The 24,149-nt window shown below is 50.2% G+C and overlaps 1 protein-coding gene across 2 annotated transcripts in view; it reads left to right on the top strand.

Annotated features, from left to right (window-relative positions):
* Positions 1-976: 976 nt before the first annotated feature.
* CABLES1 (Cdk5 and Abl enzyme substrate 1) overlaps positions 977-24,149 on the top strand; it is a 112,429-nt gene continuing 89,256 nt past the window's right edge. The window contains exon 1 of one of the 2 annotated variants that reach the window (XM_047696647.1): positions 977-2,179. In XM_047696647.1, the coding sequence (XP_047552603.1) occupies positions 1,317-2,179 (863 nt within the window). In that variant the 5' untranslated portion in view covers positions 977-1,316. The remainder of the gene's footprint in view (positions 2,180-24,149) is intronic. The other variant, XM_047696646.1, reaches the window with a different exon arrangement.

Here is a 24,149-nt window from a genome sequence, read left to right as displayed (position 1 = left end):
TCCTCAGCCAACACAGGCATTTGGTAGGGCTGGAGCTCCGAGGTACAGCATGCCAACTGCTCCTGAACGATCTTCCAATCCTTGGGCAGGGACCCGTCTTAAGAGAAGATAGGGAAGGTGCCAAACGGATGTTTATGAAATAAATGACAGAAAGTAACCATACTGTTCCCAGTTTATATGGGATAAAATGAGATCATAAGCCGCAAATTGTGCAGGGTGACAAGGGGGAAAAGGGTATGAGGCCATCATGGCTTTTCTCGGTCTTCATAGAGTGAAAATTGACGTTGGCCTTTGCTAATAGAGAGATGAAAAGTGACGGCACCATCAGATGGGGATGTGTAAATCAATCTGCCCACACAGAGGACGTTCAAATGCGCCTGGGCTCTTAAGCACAGAGGGGCGTGCATTTATCTCACGGGGCTGCACCCTCCGCCTGAGAATGAATGAGACACAACCGTTAAGGGTTAAGCGGCAGCTTTGAGGTGGGACTATCCACAGACCCGGTTGTGGACCTGCCCATGTTAACTATTAACAATGACCTATTTCTCAGGGCCCAACGGCGGCGCGGGGTCCAGTTAAGGAGCTCGTGGGCCAGATCTCAGCGTCCCTCCAAGTAACTATCCTGCAGACCCATAACTCTCCCGGGGCCACATCCTCAAGCCGCGCGACTCCGGGGTCCTGCTGGCACCCCCAATTCCCAGTGCGGGCGCGGCGGGGAAACGTGCTCGCCTCCCTTAGCTGGGTCCCGCGCGCCCTGGGAGCCACCAGCTCCCGGCAGGAAGCTCGGGCTACCTGGACCGCCAGCAAGATTCCCCCGCCCCGCCACTCGCTCGGCTTTCCCTTCCTCCTCCTCTTCCTCCTCCTCCGGCCCCTCGCCTCCCGCCGCCTGCCTCCGCGGCCGCCGCCTGCGGCTTTGTTTTCCTCCCAGGTTTCATTCCCCACACGTGATACTGTGTTATTGCAAAGAGCGCTTCGGAGCACGAGCGCAGGGCGCGCGCACCTATAAATACCGGCTGCCGGGCCGGACGGCTGGAGACTGCAGGGGCGGGCAGGGCCGGGGGCCTGCGATCCGCGGCGGGTCGGCCAGTCAGCCAGCCAGCGAGCAAGCCGCGCGCGTGGGCCGGGGCGGCGGCGTCCCCGGCCGCAGCACCGAGGGGCGAGCATGGCCCGCCCGCGGGGGGGCCGGGCCGCCGTGCACGCCGCCCGCGCCCCGCGCCCTGCCCAGCCCGGGTCACCCGCGCTCGAGCTCGCCGCTTAGCACTCCCGCGCCTCTCGCTTTTCCGGGCAGCGCGGAAATATCGCCGCAGACGGACACAATGGCGGCGACTGCCGCCACCGCCGGCACGGCCGCCTGCAGCAGCAGGAGCAGCAACAGCAGCAGCAGCAGCAGCGCCGGCACCGACGCCGCGGGCACCAGCGGATTGCAGCAGCCGCCGCCGCAGCCCCAGCCCGCGGCCGCCGCGCCGGCCCAGCCGCCGCCGCCCGAGCCCCCCAGGAAGCCGCGTATGGACCCGCGGCGCCGCCAAGCTGCCCTCTCCTTCCTCACCAACATCTCGCTGGACGGCCGGCCGCCGTTGCAGGACGAGGGGTGGGGCGGCAGCGAGGAGAGCGGCGCGGCCAAGCCGGGCGCCGGCAGCGCCTTTGGCGCGAGGACTCGGCTCAGCCTGATCGCCGCCGCCGAGCGGGGCGGCTGTAACGCGCTGGCAGCGGCGGGCACGGCGGCGGCGGTGGCAGCCGGATGGGGCCCCTGCCTCCCGCAGCCCTCGCCGCTGTCACCCCTGGTCCCCGGCGGCCACGCTGCGGGGCCCGGACCCGGGGCGACCCGGGGCTTCGTGAGCCCCTTGGGCGCGGGCCGGGCGTCGGGGGAGCAGTTACAGCCGCCCCGGCCGGCGCCTCTCGCCTACTGCGCTCCGCCGCAGCCGCCCGACGGGCCCCGGGACGCCGGGCAGGAGCAGTTGGAGGAGGACGATGCCTTTTTCAGCGTGCAGGTGCCGGCGGCCGCCTTTTTAGGCTCCGGGACCCTCGGGAGTGGGAGCGGCAGTCGGGGTCGCCTCAACTCGTTCACTCAGGGAATCCTGCCCATCGCCTTCTCCAGGCAGACTTCGCAGAACTACTGCTCCCTGGAACAGCCGGGCCAGGGGGCCAGCACCAGCGCCTTGGAACAGTTGCAGAGGTCCCGGTGAGTAGGCAGGACGCGACGCGCGCCTAACGCCCAGGTTCCTCCCGGCAGGCGCCTGGCCGCGGGACACGGGTCGCGCCCACCTTCCCGCGCCCTGCGGGATCCCTGGGCTTCTGGCCCAAATTCCAAACCACGAGGGCACGCGAAAGAGGGACTGTGTGTTCACAGGTGTGTGCATGAGCCCGCCTTTCGCAGAGCAGAAGCATCACGCTTCACGCTGTGAGTCCGGACTTGGGAGTTGCAGGAGCCCATTAAAAAGCCGCCCCCAAACCCCCATTGCAAGGAGGAGATCATGAACTTCTAGAAATCCTGTCCAGACCCAGAGGCGCGCTCTCCCCACGCCCGGCAAGACCTGGCGGGGCGCAAAGTCCAGCGGTGGGTCTGTCCGGCCCGCCGAGTGGCGCGTGTGAGCCTGAGCTTCTCGAAGACGCGCGGTGAATCCCTCTTGAGGGGAGTTAGTGCCTACCCTGAGTGGTCCACCGTCCCACGAAAACTTGGCGTTTTCCTTTTGCTTTCCTAAGAAATGGAAAATCCTTACATTTCCTTGCACGGGGCTTTGGAGTTTGGGGAGAGGGAGGAAATAGGGCTTGAGGATTTTTTTTTTTCTCCATTCCAAGATGAATTTGTTAGAATTAGTTACAAGCTTGTATTTGCCAGCTTCAGTCCTCTGCAGGTTTTATGCATCTTAGCAATAATCTGAAATGTTGGACATTTGCTTATTGTGGCAGACATAGCTGGAGTTTGTCAACATATGTTTAGAGGACAGTTGGGAATTAGGTCTGTGTGAGAAGGGGACCAGAGTTTGGAAAAGAACCTGCGTGGGGAGCAGTGGAGAAATACAGGCCTGTTTCCTGGAAGGGAGAGTATCCTCCCTTGTTCACTAATAAGGCCTGGTAACCTCTGGGGTCTCCATTTCCCCTTCTGAATTGAAAACATTTCGCAGACTTCAAGATGAGAAAGGAGAATATTTTCTGTTATATACTATACTGTACTGCTCTTCTGAAACCTCAGACATTTTTTCTGCCCCAAGTAAGAAGGTGGCCCTGTTGGAAAACTTCACTTCCTCCCCCAACAGGCAGATGGGGAAAAACAAGCCAGTCTCCTCCAGAAATTTGCTCGGAGTCTCCTTCTTCCCCAAAGGGTGAAATCATGAGCCTGCCTGGTGTGTAGCCTCACGGTGTGATTGCACATGGGCTGCGGGGAGGGGTGTGGAACTGGGAGGCAGCCTCGTGATTGCACGGATGAATGAGAGACGCTGAGCACAGGTGACTGGCCCTGGCATTTCTGGTCCGAGCATGCATCTATCCGTTAGCGGGCAAGTGCACAGGAGGGGAATCCCTTCCTTTCTGGGCGACTGTTGCGGGCTCAGCAGTTTCTGGGCAGCTCGCTGTTACCACTGGCTCATAATGACTCTATAGTTTGAGTGTTAGCCCAGCCAGGCCAGAGGGTCATAACAGGAATTGTAATAAACATACATGTTATTCTAAGCTAGTGTGCTGGGCTGGCCTGTGTCTGGTGGACAGATGAGTTCCTGTGCTAAAAGCAGCTGGAGATCAGATTACCTCACACTTTGTCTCCAAGAATCTCATTGCAGGAGATATGGAAGATCTTCGGTGTTACTGTTTCTTTTCTTTTCAGATTTTATTTTTAAGTTATCTCTACACCCAGCATGGGGCTGGAACTTAGAACCCTGAGCTCAAGAGTTACATGGTCCACCGACTGAGCCAGCCGGGCGCTCCTGTGTTATTTCTGATCCAAAGAGTAGCCAGAATTGGATCTCCAGTCCTGTAAATATGAACCCCTTGGATGTTTTATGGAGTACCCCCCTCCCCCAACCCTAGCACACACATTAGGATGAGTCAGTCAATTGAAGATGCTTCCTGACAGTCACATTCGTCTTACTACTTAGGAATTATCCCTATCTGGCAACTTGATAGAGGCATTTTTTTTTTTTAAACAGCTGTCAACAGAAACATCATGAGATTTAGCTTACAGAGAAGAGGTGAATGGGTAAAAGAGGGATTTAAGAAAGGCCTTGAGAGCCTAGCTTGGCCACAGCTGTTGGAGTGGTCATGAACTTGAAATACTCTAGGATGCTTTGTTTCTGACACCATATGCTGCTTTTGGGAATTTTGTCAGAAGCGTGCTGCCTTTATGACCACTAACGAGTGCTTTTACCTGCCTGGACAGTGTGAGGTGGAGTACAGGCTCATCTGAATAGGGCCCAGGGCCAATTTACAGGAATCCCAGGTGTGCCTCCCTTTAAGAAACCGCCCGGCCAGCTTGGTTCTGTATACTACTTCATGGTTGTTCTCTTGGGATGTCCTTTTTAAATCAAATTATACCTTCCGTGCATGTATCTCTTACTGTTTAAGGAATTCCATAGAACCTTGCTGTTCAAAAGGGTGGGCTCTGGGAACCTGAGCTTCACCAGAGTTCTTAGAAATGCACACTCTCTGGTCCTACTCCAGATTACTTGAGTGCAAATCTGCATTTTTTTTTTTTTTTTTTTTTTTTTTTTTAGAGATTTTATTGACCGAGATCACAAGTAGGCAGAGAGGCAGGCAGAGAGAGAGAGAGAGAGGGAAGCAGGCTCCCTGCTGAGCAGAGAGCCCGATGCGGGGCTCCATCCCAGGACCCTGGGATCAGGACCCAAGCTGAAAGGCAGAGGCTTTAACCCACTGAGCCACCCAGGCACCCCGCAAATCGGCATTTTTAACAAGAACCCCAGATGATTCATGTACAAATGAAAGCTTGGAAGGCATGGCCGTAGTTAATCTGAAATCTGCCTTTTATGATGAACTTGAGATATCCTAGATTGGGTTTGTTATGAATACATAAAATCAGAATTTCTCAATCTGAAACCGTGAAATGTCCTGTGTTATTTCTGTCTGCCCACTGGTAAAAATCGCAGTCACTGCTCAGACTTCTAGACCTTGAAATATGTCAGAGGAAAGTTTCTGGGCCCAGGCACCATTTCTGCGCCCTGGGCTGGACATTTGACCTACATCTCGTTGAATCTGCATAGGCACATCTGTGTGTAGGTGGTTTCCCAGAGCCAGTGCTGGCCAAGATGGGAACCCAGACCTGGGACATCCGATGCTGCCATCTTTTCCTCTGCCACTCAGCTGTGTGGTTATGCCTTGCATGTGGTAGGCCCTATAACAATTTTGGAGCTGTGGGCTGGGAATGTTTGTCTGGGATACAGTAGGCCAGTCCTACTGGTGTGATTCTCTACTCTTTAGTCACCCCCTTCCCCATTTAAACTTTGTTTGGACCCCCTGCTGCTTCTGCTACTGTCTCCTTTGGACCGTCTGGGGAACCCAGTCCTGTGGGCCTGGGCGTCTTCCCAGCCTGATGGACAGAGCTCCAGTCCTGGGAAGCCAGCATGCTGGGGTTTGTCTCTGGCTAGGTGTCAGAGGTGGGAAGCCAAAAAGATGCCTTCTAGCTTGACACTCCGTCGTGTGCTGTGCTTGGGCGGTGCCAGCTGTTTGGGGAAGGTGTTAATAGGTGAAAGGGAATGTAAATTTATAAGGTGTGTTTTAAGGCTTCCTTTCACTTTAGACCTCTCCTCTCTGGCTGCAGCCGTCAGCAATCCTGGCTGCTCCACTTCCTCGAGCTTCTGAATGGCAGACAGCTGCCCAGAAGCACAGAGTCGAGCCCAGCTGAACCAGTGTGAGCCATCAGGCCTGCCTGAGGACGCTGCGTGGTGACCAGGGAATTAATTTAAAAATACACAAGGGCTTTCCTTCTTAGAGCACCTGCGTTAGCATTGTGCCTTGTGGGTGGAAAGTTCATTCATACATGGAAAGAGAGAGCCGCGGTGCAAAAGAACTCCTAAGTCTTGGGTTCAAATTTTGAAGCCACTGTGAGACCCTGGGCAAATTAATCAGCCTTTTTGGGTCTGAATTCCCCTAGAGAGCCGGGGGTGGGGGCTGGGTCTTGGGCCCTTTCAAGTGTGAACTGGGCTTACATCATTGAGGGCTGAGGGGTGCCTCTGAGGGGGCATATTTCCCCCCCCCCCTTATATCCGGGCTTCTCAAATGTAAATGTATTTAGAATCCCCTGAGACCTTGGGGGGAAAAAATGGGAAAATTCTGATCCTGCAGGTCCAGGAGAGCCTGGATTCTGCATTTCTACAGCTTCCTGCAAATGCAAATGGACAGCCTTTTGAGGAGGAAGGCTTGACTAGCTGCTAGGATTGTTCCAATTGTAAGAGCGAGGAAACCAGGTCTCCTCTCGGAGTTGTGAAATAATGTGCTCCAGGTCACTCCCACCCGCTGGGGCAGGGCTCACGCTGCTTGAGCTGACCACCTCTCCCTCCGCCTTGCCCCTCTTTGGTTGAATGTCAAGGTGCTGTCTCCGCAGTCCCTGCCTTCACTGAAAACAAAACTAGGTGGGCTGACCAGGAGGTCTACAGCCAGAGTAAGAGAAGGGAGATGGACGTTTTCTCTCAGCTTGTCACCTCGTTTTGGGACCTCAGGCAAGTCGCCACCCCGTGTTCCTGTTGTAAGCCACCTGACCCATCTGGGTTTTAGAAATCCAGGCAGGACTTTGATCTCCTCCAGCAATCAGCAAACCCATCTTTCCAGCAGCATGAATGACCAAAGCTGCAGTCCCAGGCAGGCTCGGCCCTGGTCAGGACGCTTACCTAAGACTAAGCGGAGGCCCTGCCTTGCCAGGGACTGAGGTCAGTGGCCCGAGGTTCACCCGCTGCCCTCCTCTTTGCACTCACAAAGCCTGTAATGTTGTGGGCAAACTCAGAAAGGGAAATAAATCGGAAGCCTGCTCACTGCTGGCAAGGGCCCAGAAAGGGCAGCTAGTTCAAGTTTGACCTTTTGCCCTTTGGAAAGGGGGTGAGGGAGCTGCAGCATGGCTCTGTACCCTGTCCCCACAGCTGGCCCCGGGAGCTCCGCCTGCATGGACTTTTTCCCATTGGAAGGAGAGCTATTTGGTGGGGAGAGGGACCTGGTACTAGGTAGCCTTTCAAGCACACTGGGAGGGAAAACGGAGTGAGGCCCCGTGAGGTGTCATGGTGTGAATCAGGAATGCCAGTCAGCTGGATTCTGGCCAGCTCTGGATTCTGGGCCAGCCTCTGCCAGGCCTGCTAACTCTGGACAGGTCATTTTCTACCTTTATGGACTTAAAGGGCTGGGATAGGTGAGCTGCCACTCTTCCTGGCATGGGGCTCTGAGCGGCTCAGTCGTGGGCCTGCTGCTGAGGATGGAGCATGTTTAGCTCAGGTCCGGTGGATCACCTAGCCTTAGAATCGGATGCGGAAGTGGCACTGAGTTGGTCCCACGTGGCTCCGGTTGGCGGCACGTGTTCTGATGAATGAAGGACTGAGTGGGTTTCCCCTGGTGTTGGGGAGAACTTTCCAAACACCCTCAGCTGTGCTTCTTCTGGCAGTGAAGGTGTGATAACTGGACTGGCCACTTTTGGAGGCCATCCATGCTGGAAGCCACTGCCTCGTGAGTTGGTCAGTCCCCAACCACTACCACCCCATTGAGAAAGAGGTCTGTGCTGACCTCCTCTCTTGCTCAGGGGCCTTCAGGTTGGCAAAGCTCTTTGTAGACCCTGATTCCAGCCCCCTAACAACATGGAGGGGCAGGAATCCCAAGGCTACAGAGTGAGCAAAGGGTGACTTGAGGTACTTTGAGGTAGAGGAAATTCTAGTTTGGGGACTTACCGTCTTGTGTCATTTATTCAACAAACGTTGAATATTGACTCTCATTGGTGAGGTGCCAGTGGGCTAGTCATGGGAGGTAGGGACATAAAGGGGGGTCCCTGTCTGTTGGGAGATATAAATAGCAAATGGACCAGTCTTTCCAGTGATAAGTGCTCAGTTAGAGGTGCACGTGTTGTTTTGGGCCCCCACCAAGGTGGGAACACTATGCCCTCCCCTGTGGGACCTGGCTCAGTGCCTTGACACAGTATTTTTATTTACCAAACATGTGCCAAGCATTATTTGAAGCTCTTAATGAGGATTAAGCAAGTTCATACATATAAATGCCCTGAGACAACACTACTACGTCACCCCCTTTCTGAAGCAGAGGGTCCCAGAGCCTTTACGGGGGCTGGGTTCAAATGCAGGTAGTCGAAGAACTCCTGGGTGGCTCAGTTGGTTAAGCATCTGCCTTCTGCTCAGGTCATGATCTCAGGGTCCTGGGGTCAAGCCCCATATCTGGCTCCCTGCTCAGCAGGAAGCCTGTTTCTCCCTCTCCCTACAACCCCATATTCTCTTTTTGCTATCTCTCTCTCATATAATATTTGAGATATATATATATATATATATATATATATATATATATATATGTGTGTCATATAATATATAAAATATATAACATACAAATAATATATAATATAAATATATAATATAAATATATAACCTAAATAATGTAATATATATAATATAAAATATATATGATATTTATATATTACATATATAATGTATATTATATATAAGTAATACATAATCTTGCAAGAAAGTGTTAAAGATGCAGGTAGTCTGGCTCCCGAGTCTGTGCTGTGGTTCGAGGGCTCATAAGCACTCCTTCCCCAGGGCTTCTGCTGAACAGGGCAGAGGGTGGCCTACATGACTGGAGGGCCTTGCGAGACCTTTGGTTTAGGTTTCTGCCTTTCTGGCCTTCAGGGAGGACCTCTGGGGCCCAGGGCCCGGAGGATAGTCCCGGCTGGACGAGGATTCTGGCAACTCCAGTAACCCGGTCCTGCTGAGTTGCCCGCCTGGCCTCCTGAGCTCGTCTCAGCCATATCTGGCTGCCTCTGGCTTCCCATTGCTGTGTCTGTGCTTTTGCTGGTCTACAGCAAGGGGCCAGGAAAGAGCGGGACTGAGCCTGAGCCTGGCCCTGCCGTCACCCACTGTGGCCCCGCCCTGCTGCCGCCTTTGTGGCGAGGCTGTCATCCATGAAATGGGAACAGTACTGCCTCACTCCTGGGTGTGTTTTCTGTTTGGACCTGCTGTGTCTTCTCCCTCTGTATCCCTTTCCCCCGACTCCGGGGTTGGCCAACTGCTGCCCACGGGCTGTTTTTCATAACATCTTCTGGGAAACCACCACACCCGATTTTTCTTTTCTTTTCATTTCTTCTTCTTTTTTTTTTTTTAAGACTTTATTTATTTGACAGATCACAAGTAGTCAGAGAGGGGGAAGCAGGTTCCCCACCGAGCAGAGAGCCCGACGCGGGGCTCCATCCCAGGACCCTGGGACCATGACCTGAGCGGAAAGCAGAGGCCCAACCCACTGAGCCACCCAGGCGCCCCCACCGGTTTGTTTCTGTATTGTCTTTGGCTGCCCTGGGCTGCAGGAACCCCAGTGAGAAGCTGTGGCAGAGAGCATGGTCCCAAAGCCTAAGCTAGTTCCTCTCTGGCTCCTTTCAGGAGACATGTGCAACCCCCTGCCCCAGCCCAGCCCTCCGAACCCCGGAAGTGTGCACTGGTGTCGCCCTGTCCTGTTCCCGCACCGCCCCCCCCAACTCTCCTTGCCTCCTGGGGGCTCCTGGCTTCTGTTTGGGCCTGCTCACTCCTTCTCCCCCTGGCTGGGAGAGGGACCTTTCTGAAACCCACTTCTGACCCTGTCCCACTTTAAATTCCTTGTATTTCACGTGTGGCCACCTTCTGGCAACCACTGCAAACTGCCGGCCCCCCCAACCATGTCCTCCCCCTCCCCCACCTGTCATGTCCAGGCCTGCCGATTTTCCACGGAGCACTGAGAGCTGTGGCACTCAACAGGCTTTGCCAGGGGAGGGTCCCTACTCCCCTCCCACCAGATGCTCCTTCCTTTCTGACCCATCACCCCACAAAGCCCTCATGTTTGGCACTGAGCACCCTCTCTGGGCCTTGACTTTCTTCTTTCCCGGTGCATACGGGCCCTGACCCCTCCCTGGTTGTTGACCCTTTGGGGGCTGGTTGGTGAAGATCTGGGGCTGGTTCTCAGCAGAGTGGAGCAGCTCCCTCTACAGAGCATCCACAGAATCAAGCTAAACCCACATTCCCTGACTGTTAGTAGGGAAATTTGATCCCAAGACACTGGCAAAACCGCTTGAAATTCTGCAGGATACCTTGGTCTTCAAGGTAACGATAAGCCTGGTACTCAACCCCCGAGCCTTTTAGGTCTTTTCTTTTCATGCTGGGGTCACCCCCAACCCGTTATTTAGTAAAACAACCTCACCACCACCTCTTCCTCAGTTCTGCAATAAGGAACCTCCCCCCTTGGATGTTTCTGTCCCCGTCCTGGGTGTGAGACAGGTGCAGGTGGTATAAATTGGACCCCTAACCGCACCCACCCCTGTCTGCCTCTCCCCTTCCCTGAAGAGGGGAGGGAACTTGTATGGAGTTCTGGGTGCCTTCCAAAGTCCTGTGTGCTTTACATGCATCGTTTTCTTTCAATAATGCAGCATTCCTGTGGAATAGGGAGGCTATCCATCTTAGAGCTATGGAGGTAGAGGCTTGGAGAGGGGTAAAGGGAACTTGGCCGAAGGCCCAGCTGGGATCTGGAGCTGGGATTTGAACTCTGGTTTGTAAGTGGGTTTCTGCTACAGCCGATGTGTGATAGTTGGCTCCTACAGAGGTGGTTAGAGATGACTAACAGGGGATCTGAGCTGGTTGATAGCCTGAAACCAGTCCTGATAGGAATATTTACACCCCGGGAATCAGTCAGCTCTGCCAGCGGGGATGATTCTTCTTTTTTTCCACCCCCCCTTTAGAGAGCTGGTTTACCAGCATATCATTTGGTTCCATTCTCCCCCTGGGGTGCTGTGCACAATGTCACCATCAGGGGAAGAGTATTGAAAACCAGAGGTTTTTTGTGTTTTTGTTTTGGTTTGTTTTTATGTAAGAATCAGCTACTTCACATAATGTAAATGTCCCCAGAGTTCACCACCATTTACTTTCCACCTCAGAAAAAGGTCAGATCCCCCTTATATTTTGGCCTATGTACAATTTAAAAAACAGGCTTTTCACAGGCACTGTGGAGCTCGAACAGACCATTTCGTATTACGTGTAGGAATCACATAAGTATTAGCCGTTATTCTCTTTTACAAACTATGTGATGTTGTATTTTTATTTTTGTTTGGTTTTTTTAAAAGCCCCCAAGAACATATAATCAATCAGAGTTCTCTGGGTTTCTTTTCCCCCTTTTTGTTTGTGTTGTTAGCATTTTGGATAATTGGACACTAGTTTCTATTTAACAGGGTTATCATTAATGCGGCTTGGAGTTCATTGCTGCACATTTAGTTATGAAGACTAAAAAGCTTGCAAGGCGGCACATGCAAATGCCAGAAGTTTAGGACTTGGAATCTTGTGATAATATGTGTGTGCGTGAGAGGGTCTGGTTCTCCGCTTGATTTAAAGGCCAGGGCGTTCACATACCCAAGTTCAACCCCATGATAGATGACAAACCATTCAAGAAGAGAATAGTAAAATACTGAGAATGCCGGAGATGCCTAGCACACGGAGTTTTATTTTAAAGCACTTTACTCATTAACCCAGTGATTTGTAAAACCAACTCTTATAACCCGCTATCGGCTTTGATGGTCTTAGGGAAGAGCGTGGGGAACGTCAGGGACTGGAAGACAGTTTTGCTTGAGGACAGACATTGGCATGCTAGGGGACAGATGGTTGATGCAGTGTTGAAAGGTGGTTCTCGTTAAGTACTGCGTTTAATGAGTTGAGTAAAGTTTGCTTTTGGAGGGGGAATGGTGAAGAAGAGGACAAAAGTCTAGGGTCACGTGTGGGGGGGGGTCATTGAGGGACTCGATTTACCCATCACCAAACAAAAATCTGATGACAGAAGTTCTTTCTGCTGCTTTGGGGCTCTGCGGTTTACAGAACGTTTTCATATAGATTATTTCATCAGGTCGTCTCAAAAAAGGTGGTGCATTAGCCATTTTATTGACTAGGAAGCGCAGACTAAGAAGAACGAAGAGGTCCGTGGACCTGAACTGTGGGTGTGACAGACCCGGAATTTTGTCTTCAGCATGTTGAAGTACAAAGAAATATTGTGCCATAGTTTTTGTCTGGCCAGCGCCTCTCAGCAGGCAGGATGCTGATTTCCACGTGATAAGCTCTGGGGCAGGCCAAGAAGGCTGGTTGTGGAAAATTTCCCCAGTAACCTCTTGCTCCCCAATCAGATTTCCTGCATCCCCGCCCCTGGCGGCACGGCCTCCTCCTCAGCTAATTGGGTGAACAGATTCAAGACTGGAAAGACCAGCTTTGGAGTCGGAAGGCTCTAGCACATAGGGCGCTTTCAGGCGCCTCATTTAACCCCTTTGAACCTCAACATCCTCATCTGTAGAATGGGGGGGATAAGAATGTCTGCCTTTTTGGAGTGTTGCCAGCCCTGACGTAAGAATGAAGCCCGAAGCACTTCGCAGAGGTTTGGTAGCTGATCTGTCTCATAACAGCCGTTAAGTCCAAGTTGCCTGCGCTTTACGCTGTCTGTTGAGAAACTTGACGGGGTCTGCTAACATCATCTGGCACGGAGTCATTAGCCTTGGTGGAGCTTGTGCTACAGTACACCGAACAGATAATTTGCTGCATTGTTTTCATTTCATAACTAGTAGTAAATTAAAATCAGAGCAGTGAAGGAAAACGATGCCCCTTCCTTTAGGCCCTGACTTTCGCCTCTATTTGCACTGGAGTCTTGACAATTTCCATTGCCAAAATAAAGGTCTCAGGGACGGGGAAGCAAGGATGGCTGAATTCACATGTTCAGCATTGTACACTTGGCTCTGCAGGGTGGTGAGGTGGAGGGCAAAAGCTGGTCTGGCCCATAGGCAGGCACATGGAAGACGCTGCCTGGGGGCACACATGGGACTGCTGCCTCCAAAGACAATTCTAGAAGATGTACCTTTGCTCGCTCCCTTTGCAGAAGCCACAGTCTTTGTTCCAGGGTTTGTGTGTGTTGCCTGCCAGCCTCCTTTTCTAAGCAGTATATCCCCCTCGAGGGTGAGGGACCTTGGGGCACCCCTCGGGCCCCTGTGGTCGTGACCATGAAGTCCGTTGTATGCTCCTCTGGTGTCTTGGCCTCCCGCTCTTCCCATCACTGTTCAAAGGTCCCTTTGCATGTGGCCCTCACCTCCTGTCTTTGAACAGAGTTAGAGTTGGGGCTTTCTCCAGGGCTCCCAGCATGGCTTGGCTTTGGGCTGGCGGCAGCCCATGCCTCTCTGTGTGCCGGATTGTTCACACGCCTCTGCCTCCGTGTGAACAGTCAAGCGGCTTCTTTGTTCACAGATGGGTGGGGCCAGCGCCTGCCTTCCAGGTGAGAAGTAGAGCCCAAGGCAGGTGGGCTCCTGGGTAGCAAGAGAGGTCAGGCCCACTGTTGCTGCCGTGGGCACGGGCAGCGTGATGGCTCGGTTCACTGGGTGCTGAACTGTGGATGGAACTTCATTTCAGAGCAAGGACAGAGGTTTCTGAGTAGGGCAAGTCTGACCTCTGGAGGCGGGTCAGATGGAGGAGGAGGACCCTAGGAATGCCTTCCTTGTGGTTTTCACCCTTTGGCATCCTCGTTGTCCCTTCAGAAAGACGAACGTGTGTATGTCCAAAATGTTCACTTTGAGGGAGTTCCTCTACTTTTACACATGCAGAATTTTTGGAAGAGTGTCCAGAGGTTCATGGAGGCTGGAAGTTTTCTCCCCAAGGTGGGGATATGGGTGACAAAGCTGGTGTAGGGGTCCCAGAGGGAGGTGGGGCCAGAATGCAGAGGCAACCCCAGGGCCTCTGACCGTCCCAGACACGTGATGCTAGCTTGTCATGGTGACATGACATGAGGGCATGTCATTGGCATGAGGGCATGAGGACATTGAGGGCATGCCCCTCAGGGGAAGCATTGCCTGTAATCTCTGAAGTCCCTTGGGTCACCCACCTCTGCAGCCCTCTAGGTGTGTCCCCCGACATTCAGGTCCACATGGGGCCCCAGAATGGTGATCTTATTTGGAAATAGGGTCTTTGCAGCTGTAGTCAGGTCAGAACTACTGGAGTAGGGTGGGCCCTGAAGCCAGGGGCTGGTGTCTTCACAAGAAGGCTGTGTCAACATACCCAAGAGACCGAGAGGAGAACACCAGGAAAGATGGAGACGGAGAGTGAGCAATGTATCTATGAGCCAAAGCATTGCCAGCAAGCACCAGAAGTGGAAAGACGCAGGGAAGGATGCTCCCCTAGAGCCTGCAGACGCCCAGATTTCGAACATCTAGCTGGTCTCCTGAACTGTGAGAGAATCAAGTTCTGATTTTTGAAGCTGCCCAGCTTGCGTTAAGGTGTTATGGTGGTCCCAGGAAACACAGGCCTGGTGGTGTCGCGGTGTTAGACTTGGATCCGGTTCTCCACCCGTGTGGACCAGCCTTCCTCTCCCTGGCCAGTGGGAAAGGACAGAAATCCCAATGCACAGCCTAAAGGCGTGTCTGTAGGTGGCCCAGGCACTGTGGAATTTGGTGGTGGGGGGGCGGGACCTAAACTCTGTGGTGAACAATTCTGTTTTTGTCCAGTTCTTTGTCACAGCGGTAGACCAGCCGTTCTTGGAATGTCGTCCCTGGACCAGGAGCACAGGCATCACCTAGAAACTCATTAGAAATATGCAGTTTTCCAGGCCACGCCCAACCAGTGTGAATCAGGAATTCTGGAGGCTGGGACTAGCCATCTGTCCCCGAAGGCCCTTGAGATGCCTCTGGGGTCCATGCGAGTTTGGGAGCAGTGTTGTCGCTGTGGACAAATCCTGTTGTGTCTCCGGCTTTATTGCACCTCTGGGGAGATGTAAACAGTGTCTGGTGTTATGTAACGTATTTTCATTTTGCTTCAACACATTTATCCAAGTGCGAATCAGTGGAAGTTCTCTCCTGATGTGGGGCTCTGCTGAGGGCCTGGGTGATTCAGGTATGAGGCTGCTTCTGACTGTTTAGGCTTAACCTTTTCTGCCCCACCCCTCCCCCCCCATCTATCATGTGAGCTTCTAGACGTGGCTCTGAGGGCTCCCTCTCGCATCAGTCTTCCCTGCCTCCTTCGGCATTTCATAGTTCCCTCTATTTGCAGATCTTAGCTATTTGCTCGAGTATTCCAACAGGCGTTTTGGGAGCGTTCTGTCACATGCCAGGGACTGGGGTGACCTATCTGTAGGGTCATAAATAACTTTTTGAGTGAAGATGCATTCATTTTCCTTTTTCCTCCGACATAGAGAAGGCTATTTCTGCTTGGAGACTCTCTCAAGTTATATTCTCGTTCCCAAGTTCTTTGGCCTAAAAATTCTAATAATTACTTTTTAAGGTAAATGTTGAGCATATTCCAAAAAAGAAAAAATACCGTACATCAGATTTTATTCATTTAATTTTAGTTAAAGACCTATCGTTTCTTTTTATTAAAGAAAAAAAATATCCTTGAGTGAGATCCTAAGACTTTCCAAGCAATTTCTGGTTCACCTTGCGCACATTTACAGTTCGTTACCAGGTGCTGAGGTCCCAGTGATCTGGAATGTGGAGGGTGAGGATATGTTCTCCAGGAGAAAAGGAGACGCCACTCACAAATCTGCAAGATTAGTCGGCTGCTGTAGCTAAACAGGGATGCAGGGTAGGGATGACGTCATACTTGTCCATGACTCAGAGTAAGGCTGTGATGCTGTGTCAATATTTCAATGCCGTTGTGTCTTTTTCTTGTTTTATTCGTGGTTTTTCATCCTAAGGCATGATTATGGAACACTGACATTCTGAGCTCTGGAGCCATATGGAAATCGCTTCACATCCCAGATCTGCCATTTCCTGGGTGTGACCTTGGGCAGATTCTGTAATCCCCGTGGAGCTCAGCACTCCTCTACAAAGAGGACAGAAACAGCCTGTAATAATCAGACACCTCACGGCATGACTGCCAAGATTAAATTCAGTAATTTCTCTAGAGCTCTTAGCACAGCGCCTGGCACATAGTTAGATCTTGGTAAATACCCAATGTGATCATTGCATCCCTTATGCTCTGCCGGCACTCTGCATGTCTCAGAGGGGCTGACCTCACCCCGTAAATGAGGAAACTGAAGTCTAGGGAGCTTGTTTTTCCCGCCAAGTCACGTAGAGCTTGGGATCCTCTCTCACACATAAGACCGTACCTCTGCTACGATGCTTTATTGCCTTGACACGTGCATTGTTTCAACCCAACAAGTTTTGTGGCCCTTGCTGAGTGAAATGTGTTTTGCCTGAGAATCCAGTGATGGTTCTTGGCATGTGTACTGTTCAACGCTTTCGCTGTCTAAGAAGATACGCTGATGTTCCTGTCTTTTACCGATTTAGCCCGTTTGCCTCTGGATGTGTCAGTGGGGCAGCTGTGTGTAAATAGAGTGACCACACCAGACTTTTTTTCGTTTCTTTTAAAGATTTTATTCATTTATTCGACAGAGAGAGATCACAAGCAGGCAGAGCAGCAGGCAGAGAGAGAGAAGGGAAAGCAGGCTCCCTGCTGCACAGAGAGCTCAATGCAGGGCTCGATCCCAGGACCCTGGGATCATGACCTGAGCCGAAGGCAGGGGCTTTAACCCACTGAGTCACCCAGGTGCCCCCACACCAGACTTTTTTATTCGGTCCTGTTTGCTCCAAAGGCAAGTGAATAATTGAGGCCAAGGAGATTGGAAGAGACGGGAATGATATATTTCAGTCCGGTCACCCAATCTAGATACATACCCTCCCTGCAAGCTGCATTTCACAGAGCTGGAAAGAATTTAGCCTGTAGAGCTTATTAAGAGGTGTGACATTCGTAATGTGTGACTCCAGTTCTTTCGGAGCCAGGAAAATAAAAGTCAAGATTGGAATATAAGGAAATGGATAAGATACGTGCAGGCTGGTGAAATCTGGGCTTAAAAAAAAAAATATTTACACGGGAGTTCAGCTTTGATTTTATATTGTCACAAATTGTTACCAGATGCCTGCGTTTCAGACAGACTCCCGAGCTGATCCGAGAGTGTGAGTTGGAAAACAAATCACTTTGCCATTTGGAATGCTGATTGATATTTTAGAAGTTTCTTTTTGTTTTCAAAGGGAAAATAATGCATATTCCAGGCCTAGCAAAGAGAACTTTTATAAATGGCAATTAACAGAAGATGCCCAAGGGAGGAAGTCTCCAGTTTCTTTTTATAACCCTGGCAAAAGTAATTGAGGTGACATTTTATTAACATTGGCATCTCCCACTCGCGCTGGGAGCTAGCTCAGCCTTGTCTAACCATGTCCAGAGCTAGTAGTTTCGTTTCCATTCCCTTCAACCTCAGGTCAGAGGAGAAGGCATAAGAGCACTTCTGTCTGGGGTGGCTGGCCTCCTGTGCTCTCCATGTGCAGGACCCCAGGCTTATGGGGTGGCTGGTACATTTTCCCCTATGGTTTAAAAAAAAAAATAGCTTTTAGTTTTGGGTCTTAGGTTTGGACTCAGCAGTGTTCCCTTCTCCTCCAGGCTGTTTTTCTTGCTGGCATTTGAATGACCCATAAAATGAAATCTTGAAAGGCTGGACACCTCTGCCATGTTCCCTGAATGCTTTCGAAAAGGCACTGCTGTTGGGGCATCTGGGTGGCTCAGTCAGTTAAGCATCTGCCTTCAGCTCAGGTCATGATCTCCAGGTTCTAGGGTCGAGCCCCACATAGGGCTCCCTGCTCAGCGGGGAGCCGGCTTCTCCCTCTCCTTCTGCCACTTCCCCTGCTTCTGCTCTGTCTCTGTCTCGAATGAAAAAATCTTTAGTATATGTGCTGCCGAAGCAAGCACTAAATAAAATCTTCAAAAAAAAAAAAAAAGAGAAAGAAGGTGCTGCTGGGTAAGAGGATATGCTGATTTTCCCATTTCGAGTTGTTGGAGAGTTGCCGGGATGACTGGGAGAGCGGAGTCTGGATTCTGGCTCCACACCTTGGAGGCTGTCAGACTCTGGTGAGAATCACTCTCTGAGGCTGAGTCTGGAAAAGAGGAATAGCAGACCCAGGTGGTTGGAGGATTGCAGGACTGGAGTGGAGTGAGGTCACCCCATGGCCTCCAGATGAGCCTTGGTATTTCCTACAGGGGCCAAGCTGTATAGACTTTCAGATGGACTAGAAGGGACCTTGCAGAGGCCCAGAGAGGTGAGGCTGCCGTGCACTCCTGTATGGTGGAATGAAAGGATGGGAGCCGTTGCCCTGCACACTGGGGCTAATGCTGGTCAAAGGCTTCTCAGCTATGGACGGAGACCTAGAGGGGGCCAAGACTGGGTGATCCCAGTACTTTCACACTTCCTCTTTAGAGCCCAGCATCCCGACTTTGTCCTCCTATGTTAGCTGCCTCTACTCTATGGGGATTTTTAGTATCACATTTTTGGCTTATATGGCTGACCCTTGAACAATGTGGGGGTTAAGGGCATTGACTCCCCCACATAGTAAAAAATCTGCATATAATACTAATTAATATAATTAGTACTAGTTAGAGTACTAAATATAGTATCCTAAATAATACTAATTAAAGTACTACTAATACTCCCTAAAAAACTACTAATAAGGGCACCTGGGTGGCTTAGTGGGTTAAAGCCTCTGCCTTCGGCTCAGGTCATAATCTCAGGGTCCTGGGATGGAGCCCTGCATCGGGCTCTCTGCTCCGCGGGGAGCCTGCTTCCTCCTTTCTCTGCCTGCCTCTCTGCCTACTTGTGATCTCTGTCTGTCAAGTAAATAAATAAAAAATCTTAAACAAAACGAAACAAAACAAAACTTCTAATAGCCTGCCGCTGACCGGAAGCCTTACTGATAGCGTAGTCAATTAACACACGTTTTATATATCTATTATACACCAAATTCTTACAATAAAGTAAGCAAGGGGAGAGAAAATGTTATTAAGAAAATCATAAGGAAGAGAAAATGAGTTCATAGCACGGTACTGTTAAAAAAAAAATCATGTATAAATAGATGACCCCCACCCCCCCGAAAGTTCCAACCTGTGTTGTACAAGAGTGGTGCAGTAGTCCTGTCCCGGGAAGTCGTCAAGTCTGGGTGAACGCGGAGTTAGCTGCAGACACTGAGCGCTGAACCGTCACTTGGAGGGGAGGGATAGAGGTGGGCTCCTGTGAGTCTGGGGTCACATTTCCATCAATCAGTCAATACATCACTTTGTTTTCTGTGTGTTTCTGTGTGAAGATACCTTACTTGGTACTAAGTCATTAACATTGAACTCACAGCCCACAGTCACGCCTGAACGGAGCTTCTCTCTCTCATACACGTGTTTCTCCCTTAGGCACCTTGCAGCCGTCTTGCACTTAACACTGAATAGTGCTTCTAGTTCTTTGCGGGGGGAGGGGGGGGAGCATTTTAAACAGCAGAATCACCAACAAAAATGCAAAAAATGTGGCGCTGAAAGTACATTGAAATATACTTGATTATAGTATGAGAGTGGAGACAGGAAGGCAGAGCCTTGCCTTGTCACCTCAGCTGTTTAAAATTTTCCCTGCTCTGCCTGTGCACATGGCCACGAGTGATTGCAAAATCACAGTAAGTATTGGTTTTGGGGGGTTACACGTAAATTTTAGCAAGTAAGTGAATTCACGGCTCCAGAATCTGCAAGTAAGGAGAATCGACTATCCTTTTTGCAGGTGTTTATTATAGTGTGTGCTGTATGCTGGATGCTTCCTAAGATGGGGATGTCTTAGAAGGGGTGTTTTTTCTGTTTTACAAAGGCCTGCCCTGTGTGTTCTTATATTTATTCCCGATAACACCCTTGATAGGGGAAGAGCTGGCTTTACTGTCTTCCCTTTATGGGCAAGGAAACCAAGAACCCGAGAGCTGGTGTTACTCAGGGTCCCAGCATCCCAACTGAATCTGAGTTTCTGGCTCTGACACCATTTTCTTCCCGCTGTGCTATGCAGGCAGGTATAGGTGCAAGACAGGACGAGTGCTTCAAACAGTAGAGTTGGAATGCTGGCATCATATTTTTTTTTTTTAAGATTTTATTTATTTGAGGCAGAGAAAGTATATGAGCAGAGGGGAGGGGAGAGGGAGAAGCAGACTCTCTGCTGAGCAGGGAGCCCGATGTGGAGCTCCATCCCAAAACCCTAAGATCATGACCTGAGCCAAAGGCAGACACTTAACTGACTGAGCCACCCAGGCGTCCCTGCTGACCTTATATTTTAATACTGCTTAAAAAGTTACCTTCCTGGGACGCCTGGTTGACTCAGTCGTTAAGTGTCTGCCTTCAACTCAGGTCATTATCCCAGCATCCTGGGATCGAGCCCCACATCGGGATGCTTGCTCAGTGGGAAGCCTGCTTCTCCCTCTCTTACTCCCCCTGCTTGTGTTCCCTCACTCACTGTGCCTCTCTCTCTGACAAATGAATAAATAAATAAAATCTTAAAAAAAAAAAAAAGTTACCTTCCTGGGACCCCTGGGTGGCTCAGTCGGTTAAGTGTCTGCCTTTGGCTCAGGTCATGATCTCAGGGTCGTGGGATCGAGTCCCATGTCGGGCTCCTTGCTCATCGGGGACACTGCTTCTCCCTCTGCCTGCTCTCTCTTTCTGACAAATAAATAAAATTTAAAAAAATAGAAAAATAAAAAAATTACTTCTGTAATGATTTCTCTATGATCTCATTAGATAAAGGTGGCATAGCATTGTGACTAGGAGCATAAATTCTGGGGCCAGACTCCATTTGAATCCTGCCTTTGCTACTCACTACCTATGCGACTTGGGGTACTTTATAAGTCAAATAAAAAACCTTTCTGACTCTTAGTTTTCCTTGTTTGTAAAATAAAGATAGTATTAACACCTGCTGTGTGGGGTTAATGTGAAAATTATGTGAATTAATTCATATTTAGTGCTTCGATCTGTGCCTGGCACACTGTAACCCTCTGTGTGTTAGCCGTGATTATCGGCTGGCAGGATAAGTACTCAGGAAATCCGTGTCGAGTCAGTCCACGATGACTCCGAAAATTAGGCAAATGGTAACGTATGACTGTAATTTTGCACGGCCCAGAGCCAAGAGGAGATTTTGCAATTTTCCAGTCCTTTTGATCCATTGGGGCGACACAGTTCAGACCTGGAAAATCTGTTTTAGAGCTTTATTTATCCAGTTTGACTGTCAGCAAATCAAACAGACTTTGTCAAGTCTGTGTCATTTTTGGTGAGTGGACAGCTAATCAGATGAGCAAATATTCGTGGGTACCTCCTGGGTGCCAGGGAGCCTGCTGGGTGTAATTGTTCCTGCCCATGAACATTCAAGTAAGAGAGGGAGTATGTGATGTCATGAGGCCGAGAACTATTAAGGGGTATAAAGAGCACGTTTCCATGTCACCCTACAATCTCCATCTTTACAGCTACCCAAGTGAACTTAAAACTGCCAGAGTTTTTCCTCTCCTTCTTCTGCTTCTCAGCGTTTGGTAGAGATGTTAGTAAAAAGCACTTGTGCGCTCCACTCGGGTGGAGACACACCGTGGGGAGAGTCCCCACACGGAAGCCATCCCCAGACCCATCAGACCCACTTATTTCTAAACGGCCACCAGCCCCTTTCCTTGGTTATACCTTTTGGGTCACCTGCAGAAGATGATTGCAAAGGACGTAGCATTATTTCCACATCTGTACAACTACGATATGGTAGTCATTTGGAAAAATTGATTCTTTTTCTTTTCTCTGGAAACCCCAGTTTGGGGCAATCAAGTTACTTTCTGCATTTCTCTCCCCCAACCCCACTCCCTGCCCATGGACCCAGGTCTCACAAAATTCATCTTTTCTGGAGATGCTTCCATCAGGAGCAAGGGCATAGGCCAGTAGACTATGGGAACGGCACAGGAGATTTCTGTTTGCTCTCTGGAAATAGGGTTTGGAACTTTGCAGCCCTGGAGGGTGGGGGGGGGGTGGCACTTTCTGTTATTTGCTTACAAAAAATTGCAGACCAGTTCCTCCTGCTATCTAATCGTAAGCTTTGCTTTGCTTCTCCTGCTTGCATTCATGATACAAGTTCATATTATAATATAGAGTTCTCTTGATTGAAAACCCCTATTAAGAGAAAAGGGCACCTTTCCTATGAGGAAGTGTTTTATGATGCATTTTTAGGTAGACCTCTTACCCTAGAATAGTTCTTCCACTGTACGCATTTTTTTTTAATCAGTGAACAAGTGATTCTTTCTTCAAAGTCTGTGTTTACTCAGCCTGAGGCGACGGTGTGAGATAACACTGCTAAACAGATTCCAGTCAGATGATCCTGGGTGTGTGAGTTTATAAAAGACATCTGTTTAAGTTCAAAAATAAATAATTAAAACACAGGCAGAGACAAAAGGTCGTTGCTCCTAGCGAGATTAAAATTAGTCCACTGTGTTACAGGGGTTCTTTATATTTGTCTCCAAAGAATTTGATTTTTTATTTTTTTCATTTCATTGAACATCTGGGTAGAGAAAATGATAAAGGTTTTAACTTTTTTTTTTTTAAAGATTTTATTTATTTATTTGACAGAGAGATCACAAGCAGGCAGAGAGGCAGGCAGAGAGAGAGGAGGAAGCAGGCTCCCCGCCGAGCAGAGAGCCCGATGCGGGGCTCGATCCCAGGACTCCGAGATCATGACCTGAGCCGAAGGCAGCGGCTTAACCCACTGAGCCACCCAGGCGCCCCTAACTTTTTTTTTTTTAACTCATTGTCAGGTTAAAATATTCTCACACGGCAGGTAGTACTCTTTGGTATCTCTGGAGAATTGTAAGTCTTACCTGTAACATAATTCTTAACACTTTAGGAAATGGCCTAAAATAAGAGAAGATCTACCAAGCGATTCTCCCAATTCAAAAAGATGTGTTGATTTTTTAAATAGGTGTTTTGGTGATGGAGTACTAGAGTGTTGAATGAGACATAGGAAAAGACACCAGCGAAGTCATCTTTCAGTTTTCTTTTGCAAGCCCTTTGCCCCTGGTGCAGTACTGGGGACAGCACACTGCCATGCGCTGTGCTGAGTGCCTCAGTGGTGGCTGGTCTGTCCCGCCTGTCTGTCCAGCCCACCCTTCCTGTAGGGACCCCTGCTCATCTGCTGTCTGCAGTCAGCAGAGGGCTGGGGATTGAGGAGAGGTGCTCCTGGGCATTCTCCCAGATGGTCCCCAGACGAGCTTTGCAGGGGTCCTGTGTCCTATGGGGTCTTCATCCTAACACTTGTCAGTGAAGACCCCTCTTCTTTTTTTTTTTTTTAAGGTTTTATTTATTTATTCGACAGAGAGAGATCTCAAGTAGGCAGAGAGGCAGGCAGAGAGAGAGAGGAGGAAGCAGGCTCCCTGCTGAGCAGAGAGCCCAATGTGGGGCTCTATCCCAGGACCCTGAGACCATGACCTGAGCGGAAGGCAGAGGCTTAACCCTATTTTTAAGTAATCTTTACACTGGCTGGAACCCCCAGCCCTGAGATCGAGAGTCGCTAGGCTCTGCTCGCTGAGTCCCCAGCCATCCCCGTGAGGGGCCCTTCTGAACACCAACTGGCCTGTGGACTGTGATAAAAATTTTGCTTTGAAAAATGGGAAAATCAACAACCCAAAGCAAACTCTCACTTCATCTGCTACATTCCGCCTTTGTACTTTCTGATCGAACACTTCCTTGATGCTTTTTGGGAATCTGTGTGGCAGAAAAGTTGTATCTGCATCGTCTGAGTGTTCAGAATGAGTGACAGAACATGAGTCACGTCATCTGTCATCCCATTGCTGCTAACATGCTGGTGTGACTCCTGGGGCGGGGTTCCCTCGGTCTTCCACTCCCCCTGCCCTGTTTGTCGGGTCTGAGCTCTGTGACAGGGACCAGAGCAGCCATAGGCTGTAGACGCAGATTCTGCTCTCACAGGGTTTGAGGACGGGTGCCAGGAAGGCGCCCGCACACGTGTGTACGTATTCTGTAAGTGGCATCATGCTTTCCATGTTTTTGAATTGCTTTTTTCTTTTTCATTTAAGGCGAAAAAAGAACCACATTTGTAAAGTATCAGGAAGACTCTTAAAAAATAATTGTGATAAATCCTTTGCGAGCCAATTTTTATAATCTAGATAATCA

The sequence above is a fragment of the Lutra lutra genome, chromosome 12, assembly GCF_902655055.1.
Source record: "Lutra lutra chromosome 12, mLutLut1.2, whole genome shotgun sequence".
Lineage (NCBI taxonomy): Eukaryota > Metazoa > Chordata > Mammalia > Carnivora > Mustelidae > Lutra > Lutra lutra.
This window is presented reverse-complemented; position numbering and strand designations above follow the sequence as displayed.